This window comes from Rhipicephalus microplus, chromosome 5 (genome assembly GCF_043290135.1).
Source record: "Rhipicephalus microplus isolate Deutch F79 chromosome 5, USDA_Rmic, whole genome shotgun sequence".
NCBI lineage: Eukaryota > Metazoa > Arthropoda > Arachnida > Ixodida > Ixodidae > Rhipicephalus > Rhipicephalus microplus.
In genome coordinates this window covers 30,170,060-30,190,304 of record NC_134704.1, presented here as the reverse complement: position 1 = coordinate 30,190,304, position 20,245 = coordinate 30,170,060, and the positions used below count along the sequence as shown (strand labels likewise).

The following is a 20,245-nucleotide window of genomic DNA, read 5'->3' as shown; positions in this document are numbered from 1 at the left end:
CCGTAATCGCGTGTGCACGTATCTGGGGTCGTTACCTAGTCAAGCTCTATCCACACGAAAGTAGCTCCAGCCGGCCAAAAAGCTGATATTCTCACGTTTTAGGTCCATGGGAACATTTTCTGGTTGAGATACAGCTGGTCTTCTGCCTTTGTCGCACTCGCAGTCACAGGCTTGCGTACGCATAAGGGTGCGACGCACCTGTTTTCACTGCGAGAGATTACTTTCACTTAACGTCGACGTTCATACTAACAGCGGGAGACATCACTAGTTGCACTTCACAAGGCCACAAATTGCAACGCGCATAGCTGCTCAGTCGCACACGAAGGCATTCTACGCACACTCGTGGTCGGTCGTTATTATGTCATAGCGATGACACTGTGTCTGACTCTTCTGACAGGAGGCCATTGGAAATACTGTTTCAGTTTCATTTTCACGCGCAGGCAATTTTCGGTCTCTATTTATCGGTAGAAAAATGCGCGTAAGATTCGATTCTCTTAAAACTTGAGAATAGAGGTTTGCTCGCACCTCTTTCAACTAAATTACGCTGCCATTAGCTGTCGCTGTCAAGAATTATTTAATCTACTTTTCTAGCAGAGACACAAGGTCGTGCCGTGGGCTTATTCAGGCGGTCTATACCCATTTGTTGGGGCAATGCTGAGTGTCATTGCTATATTCTTAGTTTTTCGGTTATACGGCGCCCGTATTATACGATGGTTTTGCGTGGTCCCCTGAAAGTTGTATAATCGGCGTTCCACTGTTGTGTATGAATATACCTTTATAACGAATTTTCAGTTATAACAAAGTTACTTTCATGTAAGATGCAGCTTTGTGATAATGTTTGAGTGTACCATCTTTACTACTGTTATCAGCCTCTCAATATGGCAAGCAGGAAACAAATAAGGAAAAATGGAACATATTGGTTTGGGATGCAAACTGTGGGGACTGTATTTTGTGTAGGTCCCGGTGTCAATGCATTTTTTTTCCTTGTTAGGAGGCACTTCACAGGGAGCAGATTATTCAGAACAAGATAGCCACACTTCAGCGAGTCGTCACGAGCACACAAGAAGCCAGCGAGAACAATTGGAAGGTGCGGAGTTGTTTTTCTTTGTTTTGGGGGGCACATATATTATTTCTGGGCGACGTTTTTAGTCCCTGAATTACTCTTCAAGTCGTTTCTTTTTTTTAAATATTCAAATTTAATTGAATAAATGCCTAACTAATTGATGTAGTCTGATGCTAAAATTATTATACACATTAATTTTGAAACTGGTCAGCAGGAGTATTGATTCAGTTGCCTGAAACAACAGTGCTAAAGTTCCCACAGTTGTCACTTAGCGGCTCGGGTGCTGCATTGCTAAGTTCAAGGGCGTGGCCATGGCAGCCATGTTTTAATAGGCACAGAATGCAAGAACACCCATGTATATTCAGATCTAGTTGTACAATCTAGAACAGAGGTGCGATAAATTGATCCAAAGTTCACCAGTACAGCATGCCTCATAATCTCACCATAGTTTTGGTTTGTGAAACCCCAGAATTTCATTAATTTGTCATGGCACAATGAACTGTACTGTTAAAGTGCAGGTTTTAGTGTAGTGACAAACTAAATTAATGAATGTGAAATCCTTTGTGTCACTCCCAAAGTGTTTGCAACAATGCGAATTCCCTGAACATTTTTCTGCGAATGCATACTCTATTCTTGTCATGTTTTTAATATTTCTGCATGTGACATGATTCAGACATGATATGCTTTTGAAAATATCTTGGAGCTGGACGTAAAAAGTTTTTATCTAGAGCTGTGTGAAAAGTGAAATTCTGGCTGCTAAAGGAATTTGAAAATTGAAGTGCAAGTGCGAATTGATTACTTTTCGTATGTCTCTTAAACAATGCTAAAATATTTTTCAAGCGCTTCGAAGCAAAACTGCAGAAAAAAAAGTTTGAGAGGATTCCTATGCATACTTTGTTTAATAGCTGTCTTATCAAACGAGACAATGCAGAAGCCAAATGTTATTTATGTACATGATTTCGGGCAACCGAAGTTTTGCTGACAACACTTTACTAGGCTTGCGCGAATAGTGAATTTAAGGTCTGAAGCGAATTTTGAAGTGAATAGTGATTTTCGTTGAATAATTTTGAATCGAATTCCAATAGGAGATATGGCATATTTTTATAAAGAAAAACGGGCATATTTGTGAATACCTCACTAACCTGCACAATATACATGTATTTTTTAGATTGAAACAAGGCCTGTGCAAATGCCTTTTTGTTTGGAGGGGGGGGGGGGGTTAAAAGAATGTGGAAACAACTTTGAATTGTAGCAGGATTGACTTTCAGAAGAATGCAATCAATAACCTGTAAAATATGTAACATTTAAATTTACTCTACTTATAGCATAACAGCCGGTATAACGAGCTTTTAAACTTTAAAAAGTCGTGAATCGATTTCAGATTAATGTGTTCATTTAACCTTCAAGGGGGGCTTCGCGGCAGTGCAAATTTATCTTAATGTTTCCACGGTTTAGCACATTTGTATTGCAGTGAAACCACCTTTACAGGGTGTTATGCGCAGATTTGTATACATTTATTTGTTAAAAAAAACTTTGTGCAGTAAAGTTGTGCTTGGTTCATTTTTCTAATTAGTACTGCTTCATTGGAGCTAATACCTTGATGAGTAGCTGTGAAAGTCTTTTTACTAGCTCGGTGTGGTCCAGAAGTTCTTTTTTTGGTGTTGCAGGCCATGATTGAAGAAGACCGGCTGCTGAACAGGATTGAAACGCTTGAAGCGCAGTTACAAGCATGTGCTAAGGTGAGAATGCAGTTTTATTGTATATATATTAAGCACAGCTACACTGTTGCAACAGAGTTGTGCATGAAATGGAGGCGGAAATGTTGTAGGCCCGTGTGCTCAGATTTGGGTGCACGTTATAGAACTCCAGGTGGTCGAAATTTCCGGAGCCCTCCACTACGGCGTCTCTCATAATCATACGGTGGTTTTGAGACGTTAAACCCCACAAATCAATCGAGAGTTGTGCATGAAGATGATACGAAGTTTTCATTGCGTTTGAACATTCATCTACGGCTTTCACAGCTTTAAGCGTAGCCTAAATCATCATAACATTAGTTGCGGTATATTGGTAAGCAGGTACTGTAGTGCATCTCTAACCAGTACTGGGTTACGTTGTGTTTGTGTTTGTATTTCATTATATTTATGGCAACCTTGCACAGGGGTTGCTAAAAAATACCGCACGGCATTTGACCACGCTTACGATCCTTGCTTTTTCAGTCAGCTACAGATGACAAGTTAAGAGAAGAGATTGCTCGGCTACAGAAGGAGCGAGAGAGGTATGAAGACACCGCAAAGGTAAGCTTTCCTTTTATTCACTTAACTCAATTTGCACAGACACTGCAGCGAGAAAAAGATCAATCCTTACGGAAATGCTTTCTTGCAGGAGTCGTTGAAGAAAGCGTTACAGGAAAAACTCGAAGCCCTTCGACGTGTACAGGAGCTAGAGGTATGCCACTGTACTATGAGAGCCAAGCTGCCTTCTTGGCATGTGCAGCACTGACTGGCCTCTGTCCCAAAATGGAGTCCACTGTATCTCATGCATAGGAATAGTTCCTTTTTCATTCCTTCTGACTGAGTGTACGAAAAATATGTTTGCATTGTTTTTGCAGTATACTGCTTCCAATAGCGAGGACGAATGCTCGCGACTGCGAGAAGTCTACGAAGCAGCTCAGAAAGAGATTATTGCCCTGGCGACCCGCACTGATAAGCATCAAAAGGAAATAGCACAGCTGCAGACCCAGCTCAAGGTTGGTGAACTTGAGGTCTCATGGTCTGGTTTTGTTAACACTCACTGAAATGCAAGGAAAGTGTGCAGTGGGCAATTTTCGTTTGCTCTTGACAAAGTGTTGGGAGCTGTGGTGTTATTACTACAGCCGTCTAGTTCCGTCATCCTCGGCAGATTAATTCGATTGCCATAGTTGTCCGAATTAGTTTGTCTTGTAGGTATAAATTTGACTATCTAAACAAGTAGTATGTTTCTTGTGACATGGCCCTGGCATGTTCTTGGTGTAAGAACTTGTAAAACCTGTTGGTGGTTGCGTTATGAATTTGTTAGCTTGTGTTATATTTTTATTTATTACGTGAGACCCAAACCGTTGAGGGGCGATTGTGCTGGGTGGTGGGGTACAATTAGCATGACACTCATGATGATGTCTGAACTACACTGCCAATGCGTTGCAATTAATATAAAACACAATCTTAAAGATATGTACTAGCAAGACATTTAAGGGTTGAAGATGATGCTATGCTTATTTTACAGTGTTTGGTTTTCTGCTTTCTACATTCCTTTACTTGGTTCAGTGTAGTTTTTTGTCCTTTGATCTTCAAATACTGGTATTATACGTACAAAAATCATTTATATGCTTATGCAGGAAGCTGAGGAGTTAAATCAGGCCATGACTGAAGAGAAAACTTCTCTGGAGAATCATATCCAGGCACTTCAGAAAGCTGAACTGGTGCTTTCAGCAAAAGTAAGTTTCACATTGCATAGTCTTGCTTTAAACACCGAAGAAAATATGTGCACTAAATCTATGAGCACTGATTCAACTACCATATGACCCGCCACCATAGTGGCTATGGTGCTCGAGTCCAGACTCGCAGGTTGCAGGATCGTATTCCGGCCGCTGTGGCCACATATTCGATGGCGACGAAATTGCTTGAAGCCCGTGTACTTTCATTTGCCTGCAATATTAAGAACCCTAGGTGGTCAAAATTTGCGGACACCTTGACTATGGTGTCTCTCGTAATACTCTGCCCTCATTATAACATAGTTGCATCTGGCATAAGCTGCGGGCGGCACTGGCTCCAAAGTTTCGTCATTCTCGCTATCCGATTCCTCCAAATCGCTCTCGTCACGTACTCCATTCACAATGCGCCAATCTGTGCACGGTTCTACAGTGTAGGCATTATCGGCCGTAATTAAACCATCGCAACAGATGTCCCACCCACTCTCCCTGGTCGGAGTCGACGACGCGCTGCTACAAATCGCCACCGCAATGGTCCTGTTCGGAAGCTTCAGGCTCGGCATCGGGCCCGACGTCAACGAAGTCGGCCTCGCGAAAACAGTTTCGCGCACATGTAGTCGTCACCGCAGCCCACGAAATATTCACCATCTCGACAGCTGAATACCGGGACGTCCAAAGAGGCAAATTGGCTGCCAGGCGGTCAATAGCTATGAGCAAGCACTCCGCAACGCGGCACCTAACGCGCGGGTTACTTTCAAGCCAAGTGGTCACACTTTCAATGTTTTGTTGAGCGGCACGAAAAAGCGTGCTAGTGCTCCTGTCAGCCATCATGACCTCACACGCACACCAAGAGCGAGCAAGACGCGCACATGCGACACACATGCCAGAACGCGTGGAACAGCTCTGGGCCTGTTTCCAGCCAGAAAATGAAACTAATTCGAACCAGTGTGGCAGGCGTTGTGGAGTGGTAGAGACAGGCGAAGGGGTTGTGATCAAGAGAGGGGAGGATGCGGCAGGAGGGCGACCTTGAAAACCAAAACACACGGGAAGGAGGCAGGTTGGGTGGCTTGCTTGAAAGGTCCGCGAAACTCGCACGTAGAAAAACTTGGAAAGAAAGTGCACGACCGTCTAAATCGTTACACGTGGTGGTGTTCGAAGAATCGGCGGCCGTGGTCAGAAAAGCGTGTTGCTCCGTCAGCGGGTTTGCATGGCCTCACAAACTTATTGATATTTCATGATTCGTTCCACGCAAATTAACTGCAGCAACATCACAAACGCAATGCAGTGCCCATTGCAAAAGGCGGCAGGAAAGCAAACGAGGCTTATCCTTGCCACGGGCGAAAGTACAATACAAAGGGTGTCACGAGCACGTCTCCGTGGGCAATCGGTGTTCACGGTGACACGCCACAGAAGGAATTGGGCCCTCGCAACTATGCTGCACACTCTCACGATCAGTGACCACAGGGCCCGATCAGTCGCATTGGCTCCGAGAGGCACTGCTTGGCGTAGTAAGACCACGCAAGAACACACCGCACCGCTCTTCAACCTCGCCTGTGAGAGGGCTCAACGTCACTCCCGTTCTTCCAATACAGACAGCACGCAGAAGGGGAGAGTCGTGTTAGGGCGTGAGAATGGCAGAAATAGGCGAAAAGCCCGCGTAATGGCAATGGGCTAAAGCCTCAATTCCCACAAATAGAAAAATAAAGTTTGTAGTGGCCGTCTATTTCATGTTTAGTGTAATTTATGCACTAATCCCCACAAGATGCAGAATATTTTGAATTAGTAGTTTTTGTTGACTTAGTTGCCTTAGATTCTGAAGTGTAATTGTACCTTTCTTGCTGTTTGGGGTGTGTGGTAATTATGTATAGTACTGTAATTACTCGAATGTAACGCGCACTTTCTTTCCAGTTAAGCGAGGTCATAAATCGCATGCGCGTTAGAATCGAGTACGAAAAAAAAAATGAATACGGTCATTCTATTGCCATCAGCATTTTAAAAATGGCCGCCCCCTACGCGCGTCGTCATGACGCGTCGGCCATTTCTGCCATTGTGTTTCCCGTGTGCGTCACGTGTGCTGAGGAGTTCGTCATCTTGTAGTGCATCCACGGCATGGAAGGGCCGACTCCAAAGACTCGACGAGTGTACCACGATGCCGCTTTTAAAAGAAAAGTGATCGCGTGTGCAGAAACGGACGGAAATCGGGCCGCATCGCGGTCGTTCTTAGTTCCCGAAACGTGCTTGTGGAACTGGCGGAAACAAAAGCAGAAATTGTCGACATCAAAGCTTCACGTAAAGGCTTCAGTGGACCACAGCAGGGTCGGAATCCGCAAATTGAAGAGGTGCTCGCCGAGTATGTGCTTGAGCAGCGAGCGGCACAGTGGCCCATGATGGCACAACTGCTCTAAGTGTGGGGAATGCAGTTAGCCCCTGAAAAAGGGCTAACGCGGAGCCAGTTCAAAGCTAGCAGGTGCTGGCAGGCTAACTTTATGAAGAGGAAAGGCTTTTCCGTCTGAATGTGAACGGGCATATGCCAAAAGTTGCCGGAGGAGTACGAAGAAAAGCTTCACAGTTCTCAGAGGTTTGTCCTAAACTTGCGGCACAACAACGGCTACCTGCTTGGGCAAATCGGAAATGCTGATCAGACGCCTCTTCGACATGCCTGGCACCACAACCGTCGAGAAGAAGGGGGAGAAGCAAGTTCGCGTGCTGACATGGGGCCGCGAAAAAACTAGAGTGACGGCAGTGCTCTGTTGCACGTCAGATGGGCACAAGCTTCCTCCGTACCTGATATTTAAATGGAAGACGCTCCCGAAAGGAGTCGTTTTCCCTAGTGGTGTGATCGTGCGGGCCAACGAGAAAGGTTGGATGACGACGAACCTGGCCGCCGATTGGTAAGCGGCCCGGCGCCGATTTGGGCCTGCGAGTGATGCTCGTGCTCGACGCGTTCAGGTGCCATCTCGACCAACGGATCAAAGGCAAGCTCGCTGCGTGCAATACGCACCTTGTAGTCTTACCTGGCGGCATGGCGTCACAACTTCAACCGCTAGATGTCTGCCTAAACAAGCCGGTGAAGGACAAGATTCGGGCGCTTTACACCGACTGGCTGATCAATGGCCGACATGATTTCATGCCAGGCAACAGGATGAAGCGCGCCTCTCTGCAAGACTTCGTTGGGTGGGTGAAGGACGCGTGGTGTGCAATACCATCAGCCATGGTCATCAAGGCATTCAAGAAATGTGGCATCTCCAATGCCATGGACGGTACCGAGGATGAGATGCTTTGGGCCGCTGACAGCAATAAGGAGTTGTCCAACAGCGACGAGGACTGACCTATTACGCGACTCGTAACGCCGCCGTAGTGATCACAGTTTTAGCTGCAGGGCCGGCTGTTTGACTTTGTGTTTTATATTTCGAAACTTCAGCGCATCAAAACCCAAATACTTGTTCTCAGTGTGCGAAGGTTGACTCCTACGGACTTTTTTTTTCTCTTCCGTTGCAGAAAATGGGTGCATGTTACAATCGATGTCTTAATTTCTTTTTTTTTTTTTTTTCGTCGTAGAAATTGGGTGCCCATCACAATCGAGGGGGTGGTAGAATCGAGTAAATATGGTATTATAGTGTTGTAGTTCATACATCTGGATCTGGGCCTCTCACTTTAGCTATTGTGTAATGTTTAGGCTTGTGCTAATAGTAAATTTTAGGTTCGAGGTGAATTTGTAGTGAACAGTGACAAATCGAATTTGGAATTCGGAGTTCTGTTTTTACAGGTCACATGCCCTGTAATTACAATTCTTTAATTTTAACCTGCTTTATGTTCTTGGTCTGGAATTGCCTTTGTGTATCCTTGTTCGACCACCCCCCTTATGTAGAACCCCGTCAGGGGCCCTTAAGGGAAAATAAATGATGATGATAGTTTATATCATCATCATCATCATCATCATCATCATCAGCCTGACTACGTCCACTGCAGGACAAAGGCCTCTCCCATGTTCCGCCAGTTAACCCGTTCCTGTGCTTGCTGCTGCCAATTTATACCCGCAAACTTCTTAATCTCATCTGCCCACCTAACCTTCTGTCTCCCCCTAACCCGCTTCCCTTCTCTGGGAATCCAGTCAGTTACCCTTAATGACCAGCGGTTATCCTGTCTACGCGCTACATGCCCTGCCCATGTCCATTTCTTCTTCTTGATTTCAGCTATGATATCCTTAACCCCCGTTTGTTCCCTAATCCACTCTGCTCTCTTCTTGTCTCTTAAGGTTACACCGACCATTTTTCTTTCCATTGCTCGTTGCGTCGTCCTCAATTTAAGCTGAACCCTCTTTGTAAGTCTCCAGGTTTCTGCTCCGTAGCTAAGTACCGGCAAGATACAGCTGTTATATACCTTCCTCTTGAGGGATAGTGGCAATATACCTGTCATAATTTGAGAGTGCTTCCCGAATGTGCTCCACCCCATTCTTATTCTTCTAGTTACTTCAATCTCGTGGTTCGGTTCTGCGGTTATTACCTGCCCTAAGTAGACATAGTCTTTTACAACTTCAAGTGCACTATTACTTATCTCGAAGCGCTGCTCCTTGCCGAGGTTGTTGTACATTACTTTCGTTTTCTGCAGATTAATTTTAAGACCCACCTTTCTGCTCTCCTTGTCTAACTCCGTAATCATGAGTTGCAATTCGTCCCCCGAGTTACTCAGCAATGCAATGTCATCGGCGAAGCGCAGGTTACTAAGGTATTCTCCATTGACTCTTATCCCTAACTGTTCCCATTCTAGGCTTCTGAAAACCTCCTGTAAGCACGCGGTAAATAGCATTGGGGAAATTGTGTCCCCCTGCCTTACACCCTTCTTGATTGGTATTCTGTTGCTTTCTTTATGAAGCACTATGGTAGCAGTTGATCCCCGGTAGATTTCTTCCAGAATGTTTATATATACTTCATCTACGCCCTGATTCCGCAGTGTTTGCATGACGGCTGATATTTCTACTGAATCAAACGCCTTCTCGTAATCTATGAAGGCTATGTATAGTGGTTGGTTATACTCTGAGCATTTCTCTATTACCTGATTGATAGTATGAATGTGGTCAATTGTTGAGTAGCCTGTTCGAAATCCTGCTTGTTCCTTTGGTTGATTGAATTCTAATGTTTTCTTTACTCTGTTAGCAATTACCTTTGTAAATAGCTTGTATGCTACAGAGAGCAAGCTGATCGGCCTGTAATTCTTCAAGTCCTTGTCATCTCCTTTCTTATGTATTAAGATGATGTTAGCGTTCTTCCAAGTCTCTGGTACTCTTCCCGTCAGGAGACACCACGTAAACAGGGTGGCTAGTTTTTCTAACACAATCTGTCCTCCATCTTTCAGCAGATCTGATGTTACCTGATCCTCCCCAGCAGCTTTGCCCCTTTATATCACATAGTATAAAGAAAAATGGGCATATATGTCATGACCTAACTAACATGCACAATATTTTTTTAAAGTTTGAACAAGGCTTGTGCAAATGCCATTCTTTTAGTTCAAAGGAAGTAGAAACAACTTTGAATAGGTGTAGAATTTGCCATTCGGTAGAGTGCAAGTGATAACCTGTAAAGTATGTTAGGTTTTAAAATTTACTGTATTTAGAGCATATAAGCAGGTATAACAAGGTTTTAAACTTAAAAAAAAAAGAAATGAATTGATGTAAGGGTCAGTTAAGTGCCAACCACTGGCAGGCATATGCACGCGCCTACGCGCCAAAAGCGTCTAGTCGCGCCTGTGAAGGAAAAGGGCGCGCAACCATTGGCACGCGTTGACGCCCACGCGTCCAAGGCCGATGCACAATGTTCCTTGACCTTTTGGCTTAAAACTGTCCAAGTTCAGCACAGAACGGCACATTCCTAACTGGAGCGGATTTATATGTTTTAGAGAATATGAGAACACGTTGAAAAATTGATAGTGCTTCACCCACCACAGTTTAGTGTATTTTAGAAGTAATTGACACAGTTTAGTCTATTTTAGAAGTAATTGACATTCCAGTGCCCAAAGTAACTATAGTAGTATTCACCAGGAATCAATATCGGTGCGCGTGTCGCTCCCGCGAATGAACAATCGCGTCTAGCATACTGTACGTCTATAATAGGCGTGTGCAGAGTTCTCCTTAAGGAGGAGGGGGGGGAAAGTTTGTCGCAGTGCCCCCCCTCCATGTAGGGGCTGACTTAGTGCCCCCTCACTATTATGTTAATATATGGAGTTGACATTGAGCTCCCCCCCCCCTCCTCTCTTTAGAGAATGAGGCGGCGGCTGCCCTCCTGATCAGGTTTAGAAACCACCGGGTTTTCTATACCTGCACTACAAAATTTATTAACAATATCTTGAATATGCTGATACCTTCAGTATATTTACACATATTTTATAGCACTGAACTTAATAATCTTGCCTGAAACTTCATGATCTGACAGATTTAAGTCAGTCATAAGACTACAATTGAGGCCAGAGTAGCAGGCTTTCGGCTGATGTGTGTGCGTTTGAAATATCCTCTAATGCAACAAAGCACACCTGTTTCTTATTGATACAACAGATATTGGTCATAAGATAGGAACCAAATACTGTGTAGAATGCTTTCGGGCATTTTCCATAGTCGAAATGTGCTCTAATGCAACTAACTGAGCCTGACACTTCATGATGTGACAGATATCGGTCATAATATTAGAACTGAAACCTTAATGCAAGACTTCTGGACGTTGTCTTTAGTCAAAGTATTCTCTAAAACGACAGACGACACCCAACTGTTCATGAAGTCTCAGATATCGGTCATAATATTGGAACTGAACCCTGTATGGAAGACTTCTGGGCGTTGTCTTCAGTCAAAGTAATCTCTAAAACGACAGACACCCAACTGTTCATGAAGTCACAGATACCGGTCATAATATTAGAATTGATACCTTAATGCAAGATTTCTGGACATTGTCTTTAGTCAAAGTATTCTCTAAAACGACAAACGACACACAACTGTTTATGAAGTCACAGATAACGGTCATAATATTGGAAGTGAACCCTGTATGGAAAACTTCTAGACGTTGTCTATAGTTAAAGTATTCTCTAAAACGACAAATGACACCCAACTGTTCATGAAGTCACAGATATCGGTCATAATATTGGAACTGAACCCTGAATAGAAGGCTTTTGAACGTTGTCTGGAGCCGAAATGTTCTCCAATGCAACTACCCACACCCTACTCTTCATGATGCGATGGATTTAGGTCATGAGGCGGTAATTGTGCCCTGTGCGGAGGGCTTTTGAATGATAAGCGTATTGAAAATATCCTCTAATGCAAGAAACCGCATCTGGCTCTTAATGATACAACAGATACTGGTCATAAGAATGGAACCAAGCACTACGTAGAATGCCTCTGGGCATTTTTTATTGTCAAAATATGCTCTAATGCAACTAACCGTACTTGAAACTTTCATGATAAGACAGATATTGGTCATAGGACTGCAACTGAACCCTGTATGGAAAACTTCTGGACGTTGCCTGTAGTATTTTCTAAAACGACAAACCGTGCCTAACTCTTCATGAAGTCCCAGATATCGGTCATAATACTGGAACTAAACCCTTCATGGATGGCAGCCAAAATGTTCTCCAATGCAATAAAACACACCCGACACATCATGATGCAACAGATATTAGTGATCAGATTGGAACCCAGCACAGCGTGGAACACTTTCGGGTGGTATATTTATTTATTTTCAAATACGGCAGCCCTATGTGAGGCTACTGCAAAAGTGGCGTACATATACACAAAATGAAAGGATTTAAACAGTAATATCACAATAAGTGTGCCAAGGTAAACAAATATCATAACCCTTGAGTGCACCCCGGTAAGAAATCGGAGAAGTAGAACATTATTATAATACAAGTGCCCCCAAAAAGTCAGACACACTGGTATTAGGAATCAAACCAAGTAGATCAATCCAGTGTTTGATAACTTTATTTGAACGTGTTAGAGAGCACTACAAATGACTTCAAAGCTGGATGGTGGATGGTGAGCTGGTGGCAAAAATATCAAGCCCGGCTTGATCCCTCGCGCCTCCTCGCGTATGCCCCTCCGACGCCGAGAGACGCATTTGACGCTTTTGACGCGTAGACGCGAGCATACGCGTGCCAGTGGTTGGCACTTTAGGCAAGTGCTTTCACGGCTTTGTACCCTTCTACTGCCGTGAAACCACCTTTCGAGAGAGTTACATGCGGTTTTATATTATCTATTTGTTAATTTAAAGTACTTCAAAATTTTCACTTTAAATTCAAATCGAAGAGATTTTGAGTGCATCAGTATTCATTCGAATATTTGCACAAACTTTTTATGTTAGTAGTTGATATACAACTTCTGTATATCACGAAAAACCGTTCCTACATTCTCGTATTTTTTCCAGATCGAGTCTCTTCGAGCTGACAATGATTTCGCGAAGGAACAGTTATCAGCCATGAAAGGTTTGTTCTTATATGATTATTTCACAAGCTTTTCAAATGTGCCTTGTAATGTTAGCTGCATTAAGTCATCTGTTCGAGCAAGGACACTGGATGGGTCCCATAACTGTCACTCTTGCGTGGTTCTGTTAGGCACGCTTCGTTGGAACTAATTGTGCTTTTTCTTTCTCACAGCTCGCTTTGATCAAGTGAAGAAAGCGCAGTACATTGAAGATGGCTTGGAAACACTGAATTCTAAGGAAAACATGCCGAATCATGACGGTGCGTTCCTGAAGATGTTGTGGGGTCCTTGCATACGTTTTTCGTAACCTGCTCGCTCGAGCAAGGGTCATTCTCGCTTACGCTTGAGTTCACAAGTGTCTAGAGTTTTTAGAAAAAAAAGTAATTTGGAATGGGAGATTCCAGGTTGTATTAAAGTAAAGATCTTGAAAGTTGCTTCTTGGAAAACGTCTCATTAGGCTCTGTTTAACATGTCTTTGTAAATCTGTGCATTGTTAATGTATTTTCCGACTTCTTTTCTTTCTTTTTTTTTTTTTTCAGAATCGAAGGATACTGGAGGGGAACTGTTCTTTGAAAAGAGCCTTGCTGATGAAACCATGAAAGGTGATTGCCACATTAGCTTTCGTGCAAAGTGCCTAAGGATATCGCGTAAATAAACTGTTTTCGGTTTTGCTCTGTATATGTAGATTACAGGCTGTCCCAGCGTATATGAATTGATAGCTCACGCTGCTAGGGGTTCGTTACACTTTCATGCAATTGTCATGCTATTTTCAGTGCGTGCTGCGTTCAGCAATAGCTACCCCAATATCGCTCACTTCTTGGCATTGATGATCGAAGCATCATTCGTATTCATTGCTTACACCCTTTGTAACAACTAGTTTCAGGAGCCACGCCACATCCACCAATTGCAGCCCACTTTTGCATCTCGTTTACAACCCACCATGGCGGGCATGGCATTCTTTGGTCACATGCAGCCCTTGCAGCGATAAACATTACACCTAATCATTGTTCGTTAAGCTGGTGCAGATTCTTCCTCTTCTGGAAATGGGCATGACAAGATCATTTGCCTAGTAGGTGATGATTGATAGTGTTCGATTCTTCTGCCAAGCTGATATTTTTGTGATGCCAGCTTTGACTGGGGAACGGATGTGAACAGCATTTACTATTTTACATTTCAGAATCTCCCACACAACCGGAGAAAGAGTCCGAGATGTCTGGAAGCAAAGAGTTGGAAATCAGTTTGAGCTGTAAGCACTGGCATAATTTTGATAAGCTCTTACAGTTAATTTACGTTGATTGAAATTTACATGTTGCACTTTTTTTTTTCAACTTGTTAGCCACTTTAGAGACATCGGTAATTGAAAAAGAAATGACTCAACGTGTGCTGTCAAATGAACTCCAAGGTAAGTTTGAATTCAACACAGATCATCCTCCCCTTTTCTTTTGTGGGTGTGTGTGGATGGGAAGCTGTCATGGGCACAAGGTCTGCAGTCTCAAATCAAACACAAGTAAGCTTGAGCGAATACTTGAACACTTCAAATATTTGGACGAATAGTACAGTGTTAGAGTTCGCTTCGGTTCGAATTTAAGTTATTGAAAATGTCGAAGTATTTGCAATGAACAAATAAACGTATAGAAGTCTGCGTGTAACCTCTTGTAAATGTGATTTTACTGCAATACAGAAGTGCTAAACCGTAAGAACACTTGTTCAGGAGAAATTCACACTGTCGTGAAGCTTCACTTTAAGGTTAAATTAACACATTACCCTCAAATCGATATATCATTTTATCAAGTTTGAAAGCTGGTTACACTGGCTGGTATGCTCAAGTGTAGTAAATTTTAAACATTACATATTTTACAGGTTATCACTTGCATTCTACTGAAAGCAAGATCCTGCTAGAATTCGAAGTTTTTTTTCACTTGCTTTTAACTCCCCTCCAGCCTTGCTTCAACTAAAAAAAAATATTGTGCAGGTTAGTGAGGTCATCACAAATATGCCTAGTTTCCTTTATAAAAATGTGTATGTACTATTCAATTGCGATTCGAAATTATTCGACCGAAATCACTTTTCGCTACGAATTTGCTTTGGACCTGAAATTCACTATTTGCAAAACGTTTAACATAAGAATTAAGTGGATATATCGTACAAAAGATGACTACCTTGCATCACCTAAATTATTACGACTTGGTTGTGCTGAATTTATTAGTTGGAGCGTTAAGTGCATTGGTCGGACTATAGCACTGGTCACCGGGTTTTTATTTCAACGTTTGCAAAAAGTAGATGCACAACTACAATATGACCCTTTTATGGCTTAAGGTCTCGCGCAATGGGTTTGGGGTCTCCGTGGCTGAGTAAGCTTCGCCTCACAGCGGTGCCGTAGCACCACTCCGAAGCCCGTCTGTGCCCATTAGAAGACCAGGGGGGGGGGGGGGGGGGGCACACTGGGCATCGAACCACGTACCTCCCGTAGTGGAAGTTGAAGCACGAAGCTTTTCGTCACCGCTGTAGTATGGCTGCCCCGCCGCAGTGGTCTACTGGCTAAGGTACTCCGCTGCTGACCTGCAGGTCGAGGGATCGAATCCCAGCTGCGGCGGCTGCATTTTTGATGGAGGTGTAAATGCTGTAGGCCTGTGTGTTCAGATTTTGGTGTACATTTAAGAACCCCCGGAGGTCGAAATTTCCAGAGCCGTCCACCACCGCGCCTCTCATAATCATATGATGGCTTTGGGACGTTAACACCGCATATGGACGAATGGAGCACACTGCGAGTCAAATAATAAACTGTTTATTTGGGCGAACCTGTGCCCAGTAAATGGAAAGTTGGATTGCAGTCTTGCACTGATAGCGGCGAACGGAGCGTGTGCCATCAATCAACTGACAAGTGGCGAAGCGTGTCGGCATTTATACTCTTGCCATCGAATATTCTAGCATTATCGCTAGCGGCAACATAGCTTTCAGAATAATCTGTAATGTTCACGAAGTGGTTGTAATCTTAACAAAATGATCTACTACGGCATCGCAGCTTCTCAAACAACTTCGGGGCAGTTTGCGCTGAACGTAGTATAATGAGGCGATTACAAATCTTGAAAGAAACGTGGCAATATCAAAACAACAGTCAATCCTTTTATGGCTTCTGGTGCGAACAAATTGTGGCACCAGTTTCATTTTAGTCTTGTGTTAGAGGGGCAGTCTGCATTGCTTTTCATAATGCTCAAACTTCATTGTAACAAAGTTGTACACTACACGAATGTAAGTTCGTTATATCCAAAAATGTGTTATAAAGGTATATTCCTAACACTGCATTTATTTCAAGACTATTTCTCATTTACTTCGTTATTTTGTATCTTACATGAAAAGCAGTTCATTATAAAAAAATTTGTTACTAAGGTATATCTTAACATTGTGTCTATTGCAAGAGTGTTTTTCATTTACTTGGTTATAACCGATATTTAGTTATATCCGGTTTCATTACATCAAGGTATGAGTGTGTTAATTTACTTACTTGAAGTTATTTGTTATACAGTTAATGTAATAAACACGTGACTTTTTCTCTTTTCAGCTAAGGTCTGTGAACTGGAGGAGCAGTTAGAACAGCTGCAAAGCTTGGAGGACAAAGGAAGGGACGAGAATCATCGTAATGTTGAGGAATTGCAAGCCGAAATTGCTCAACTTAGGGGTGAGTTCTTCGGTGTGTATACCTTTGATAGCATGCACTTCGCACAAATCTTCGCACGATCGATGTTTTGTCCTTGCGATTGTAGTTTCTAGTCATGATTACCTGTACAGTTGCCTTCTTTCGGAAGTATCTAGCGGTGTGAACAGCTGGCATGATTCTTGCTCAATATTTACATTATCACACCTTGGAACTATTGCAAGCTGTTGGTTGTAAGGAGATGTTGGGTATTACGGTATGTTACCACTACTCGTCTTTAACTATTAGTGAAGGATTATGAAACAAAAGCTTTCCAACCTGCAGGTTTCAATGCTAAGGGGAATAAGGGATAGCGTGTTGCACATTGTGCATGGTTGGAAAGTGAGTCAAGAGTAAATGGAGTGAATAAGTGTCACTAGTGGGCAAAGTTTGTTGAGACAGTGCTTCAAACTAAACACTGAATCTCTTAATTAGTCCATTTTGATAAAATGGACAGACATATCACGTTACTGGGTTTTAGTCACTGTTTTGTGCCATCCTTGATATCTGTGTGGTATGATATACTGAAATCTAAAGATGTTTAACATTGTAAAATGCCTCAACTATAACATGGGTGTTGCATTGTTGTACTAGTAGTTGCTGAGATTGTGAAGCATTGTAGTGCTGCAGTTATGGTCATTGCAACCATCTCGTTGCCAAGCTTCGGCTATGACTAATTTTTATTTGACAGTTTGCAGTACATTGATTATGTGCTTGACCTTAGTACCATTACTAAAAAACATAATAGATGGTTTGCCTGAAGGGGTCAGACTGGTAGTAGTGCTCAACAGCACATGCATTATTCTGAAAGTAAGGGAAGCCGTAAGATCACTTTGTACTGAAGCTGAAGGATTTAGACAGTCATAGCACAGACCGCAGTCGTAACGAACAGTCATGCAGTTGTGGCATTCTTTGAAATAGTACTGTCTATTGGTATACTGCACTAAACCCTCAATATGTACATAGTGATTTACACTAAAGTGATTACACTGTAGTGACAGCACATAGTGATCTGTCTGTAGGAGACAGTAGCAAGTTAGTATGTTGCACAAATCACGAGTAGGCATTCAGTCGTAGAGGCACTTCTGTGGCAATAAGCACCTTGCATCCTACCTGCCACGTTTTTGCATGGATATTGCATCGTTTAGTTACCCAACTTTCACCAATTGTTTTTGTAGGTGCCTGACCTGTTCCCTTTTGTGAAGTCTTTGCACGTTTATGTGTGGATTCTAACTCTTGCATGCCACACTTTTCTTGGCTGTTTGGACACACAAGCAGTAATCGAGTCATATCACTGCACCATCTGCTGATGGCTTGTCTGATTATGAGATGGCTGAAGTGTGTGTGTACATTGCTGACACTTCTTAGATACTCTTGCTGAAAACTTGTACAATTTTCTACATCTGTGCATCAATGGCGACAGAGCATTTACAGCTTGTAAGATTTTGGACACATGTCCACGCCCTTCTACACTCTCATTATTTGGTAAGCCATCCGTAGATTACAAAGTTGCTCACTAATTATGATTCCTTAAGACTTCTAACCGATGGCAGTGGAACTGTGATTATGCAACTTGAAATTAAATATGAAAATTTAAATTCTGAAGGCTTTATAGAGTTTTGCTAATGCTAATGAAAGTTTTGCTAATTGACCTCTCGCTAACGTGGAATGCAGAACTTCCATCTACACTTCACTGAGAATTTTTCAAATTTGAAGGTTGTGCAGTGTAGCTGGATAAATTCCATGACAATAAATGTAAATATCCCCAACTCTTTGTAAGCCTTTTACTCTTAGTGGGCATAGGTAGTTGGATGTAGTCCTCTTTATTGCCTGCTAGCACTCACATTTACCTCAAGTCACCAAGGGCATGTGAGAAGTTGGTTGTATGCAGTTGGCTCTGTACAATTTAGACGTCTAGTGCAGCCATTGTATTCAATGATTGCTTAGCCTCCTTTAATGCAAAGATAAACTTAGGCCAGTGTGGTATATTTAGAACATGATCAACAAAATGAAACATGGAAAAATTCACACGCATCATTGCCCAGTAATTGTTGTTTTAGTGTTTTTGCACTATCCTAGACACTTTGATAAATCGCGTGAAACTTGGGGCACCAAAGGAGTGAGGCACGTGTAATCATTGTTCCACTTCAACTGCACTAATCTTAATAATAACTACTAACACTGTAGTTGTAGTTACAGAGACAGTAGTGCTCGAGGGGCAAGGATGAGAGAGACAAAGGCTGTCATTTTTTTTGTCCTCGTTTTCTGAGTGCTATTGTCTCAATATCCTGTTTTAACTAGCCCAACAAATCATACTAACAGTTATGCTTTGTTTGTGTCTGCATAGATAGTGTTTGTCATTCTCTTGTGCCTGTTTAATCCATACCTGTTTGTTTTGTGATATGATGTGACATGACCTAACACCACCTCTGTTGCTGTTGTGGGTGGCGGGCATGCTGCACTGTGTGTTCCGACCTCTTCCTCCCCCTGTAGACACTCGTGAGCTCACAAGCCTCTACGAAAGACAGCAGTCGTGCATGTTGATTCTCATGCAAGGTTAGGCTGATCACTGGTACTGTTTCATGCTTTACTTGGCACTTGACTTGTGGCTTTGGCTTTCTCACTGCAATGTCTTGCTGAAGCGTAGGTGCTTCATTCTCATGTAACTTGACTAAAGCAATATGTGCAGATCACCTTGATGCAGCAGTTGAGAGGGCTGTTTTCCTGCATGCCTGAAGATTTTTCAGGCATGCAAATTGTACCTTTTTTTTTTTTTACCTTGGGCTTGGGCCGTGGGCTAAAAAGGGTGACACATTACACTAAAAACTATTGCATTAGGAATGTATCACACAGCCAGCTACTTAAAAGGGTGGTGTCACCAAATTTTGAGGCTATAAAAAGACATCCTCTGTATATCAATGACACTCTGCACAAAGCGTTGGACAAAGCAAATGTTGAACAAAGCAAATGTTTAGAATATGTTTTCATTCACTTGCGAAGTGTGTCTAAACACACATTTTCGCGATCAAGACCCACCGCTATTGCATTGACACTGTCACTGTGTGGGATGTGTAATGAAAGTTCTAGTGACGTCATACCACATTAGAGTGAAGTGCAATGAGGGATGACCCATACGACCGCTGCATCATAAAAGCCAAGAGAGCTATGGCTGTCGGCTACTAATTCTTTATGAGCTTGTTGCTGAAGTAGTGAAACTTTCTCAGGTTTTCGTAAAGGACTTCAATCGTCATGCAAACAAAAAAAGTTTAGTTCGTTCGCACACATCTTTGCTTTAGCATACTGGATTGTTGTAGCAGTAAACATGAAACCTAATCAATTGGGGCCACCTGGTGATGCTATGATGAGCCATTCAAGCACAGAATTGCTGTTGCAGAAACCTAAGGTATTTTACTTCTCTTCTGGTGTAAACTTTTGGCAGCTGCATAGTTCTGAATGCATAGTCTTTCAAAACATTTCTTTCATGATGGTCACTCAGCAGAAGCAAAAAAAAAGGAAAGCAGCTACCGTATGTACTCGCGTAATGAATGAACTCGCATAATAAATGCACCCCAA

At 42.7% G+C, this 20,245-nt stretch overlaps 1 protein-coding gene across 7 annotated transcripts in view; it reads left to right on the top strand.

Annotated features, from left to right (window-relative positions):
* LOC119174787 (uncharacterized) overlaps positions 1-20,245 on the top strand; it is a 52,958-nt gene that overhangs the window by 19,440 nt on the left and 13,273 nt on the right. For 3 of the 7 annotated variants that reach the window (XM_075895110.1, XM_075895109.1, XM_037425851.2), the window contains 12 exons: positions 992-1,087; positions 2,731-2,802; positions 3,280-3,357; positions 3,446-3,508; positions 3,672-3,809; positions 4,434-4,532; positions 12,926-12,983; positions 13,155-13,241; positions 13,521-13,583; positions 14,159-14,227; positions 14,318-14,383; positions 16,541-16,657. In XM_075895110.1, coding sequence (XP_075751225.1) covers positions 992-1,087; positions 2,731-2,802; positions 3,280-3,357; positions 3,446-3,508; positions 3,672-3,809; positions 4,434-4,532; positions 12,926-12,983; positions 13,155-13,241; positions 13,521-13,583; positions 14,159-14,227; positions 14,318-14,383; positions 16,541-16,657 — 1,006 coding nt within the window. Of the gene's footprint in view, positions 1-991; positions 1,088-2,730; positions 2,803-3,279; positions 3,358-3,445; positions 3,509-3,671; positions 3,810-4,433; positions 4,533-12,925; positions 12,984-13,154; positions 13,242-13,520; positions 13,584-14,158; positions 14,228-14,317; positions 14,384-16,540; positions 16,670-19,165; positions 19,229-20,245 lie in introns of all 7 variants that reach the window. The other 4 variants (XM_075895106.1, XM_075895111.1, XM_075895107.1 and 1 more) reach the window with 3 other exon arrangements.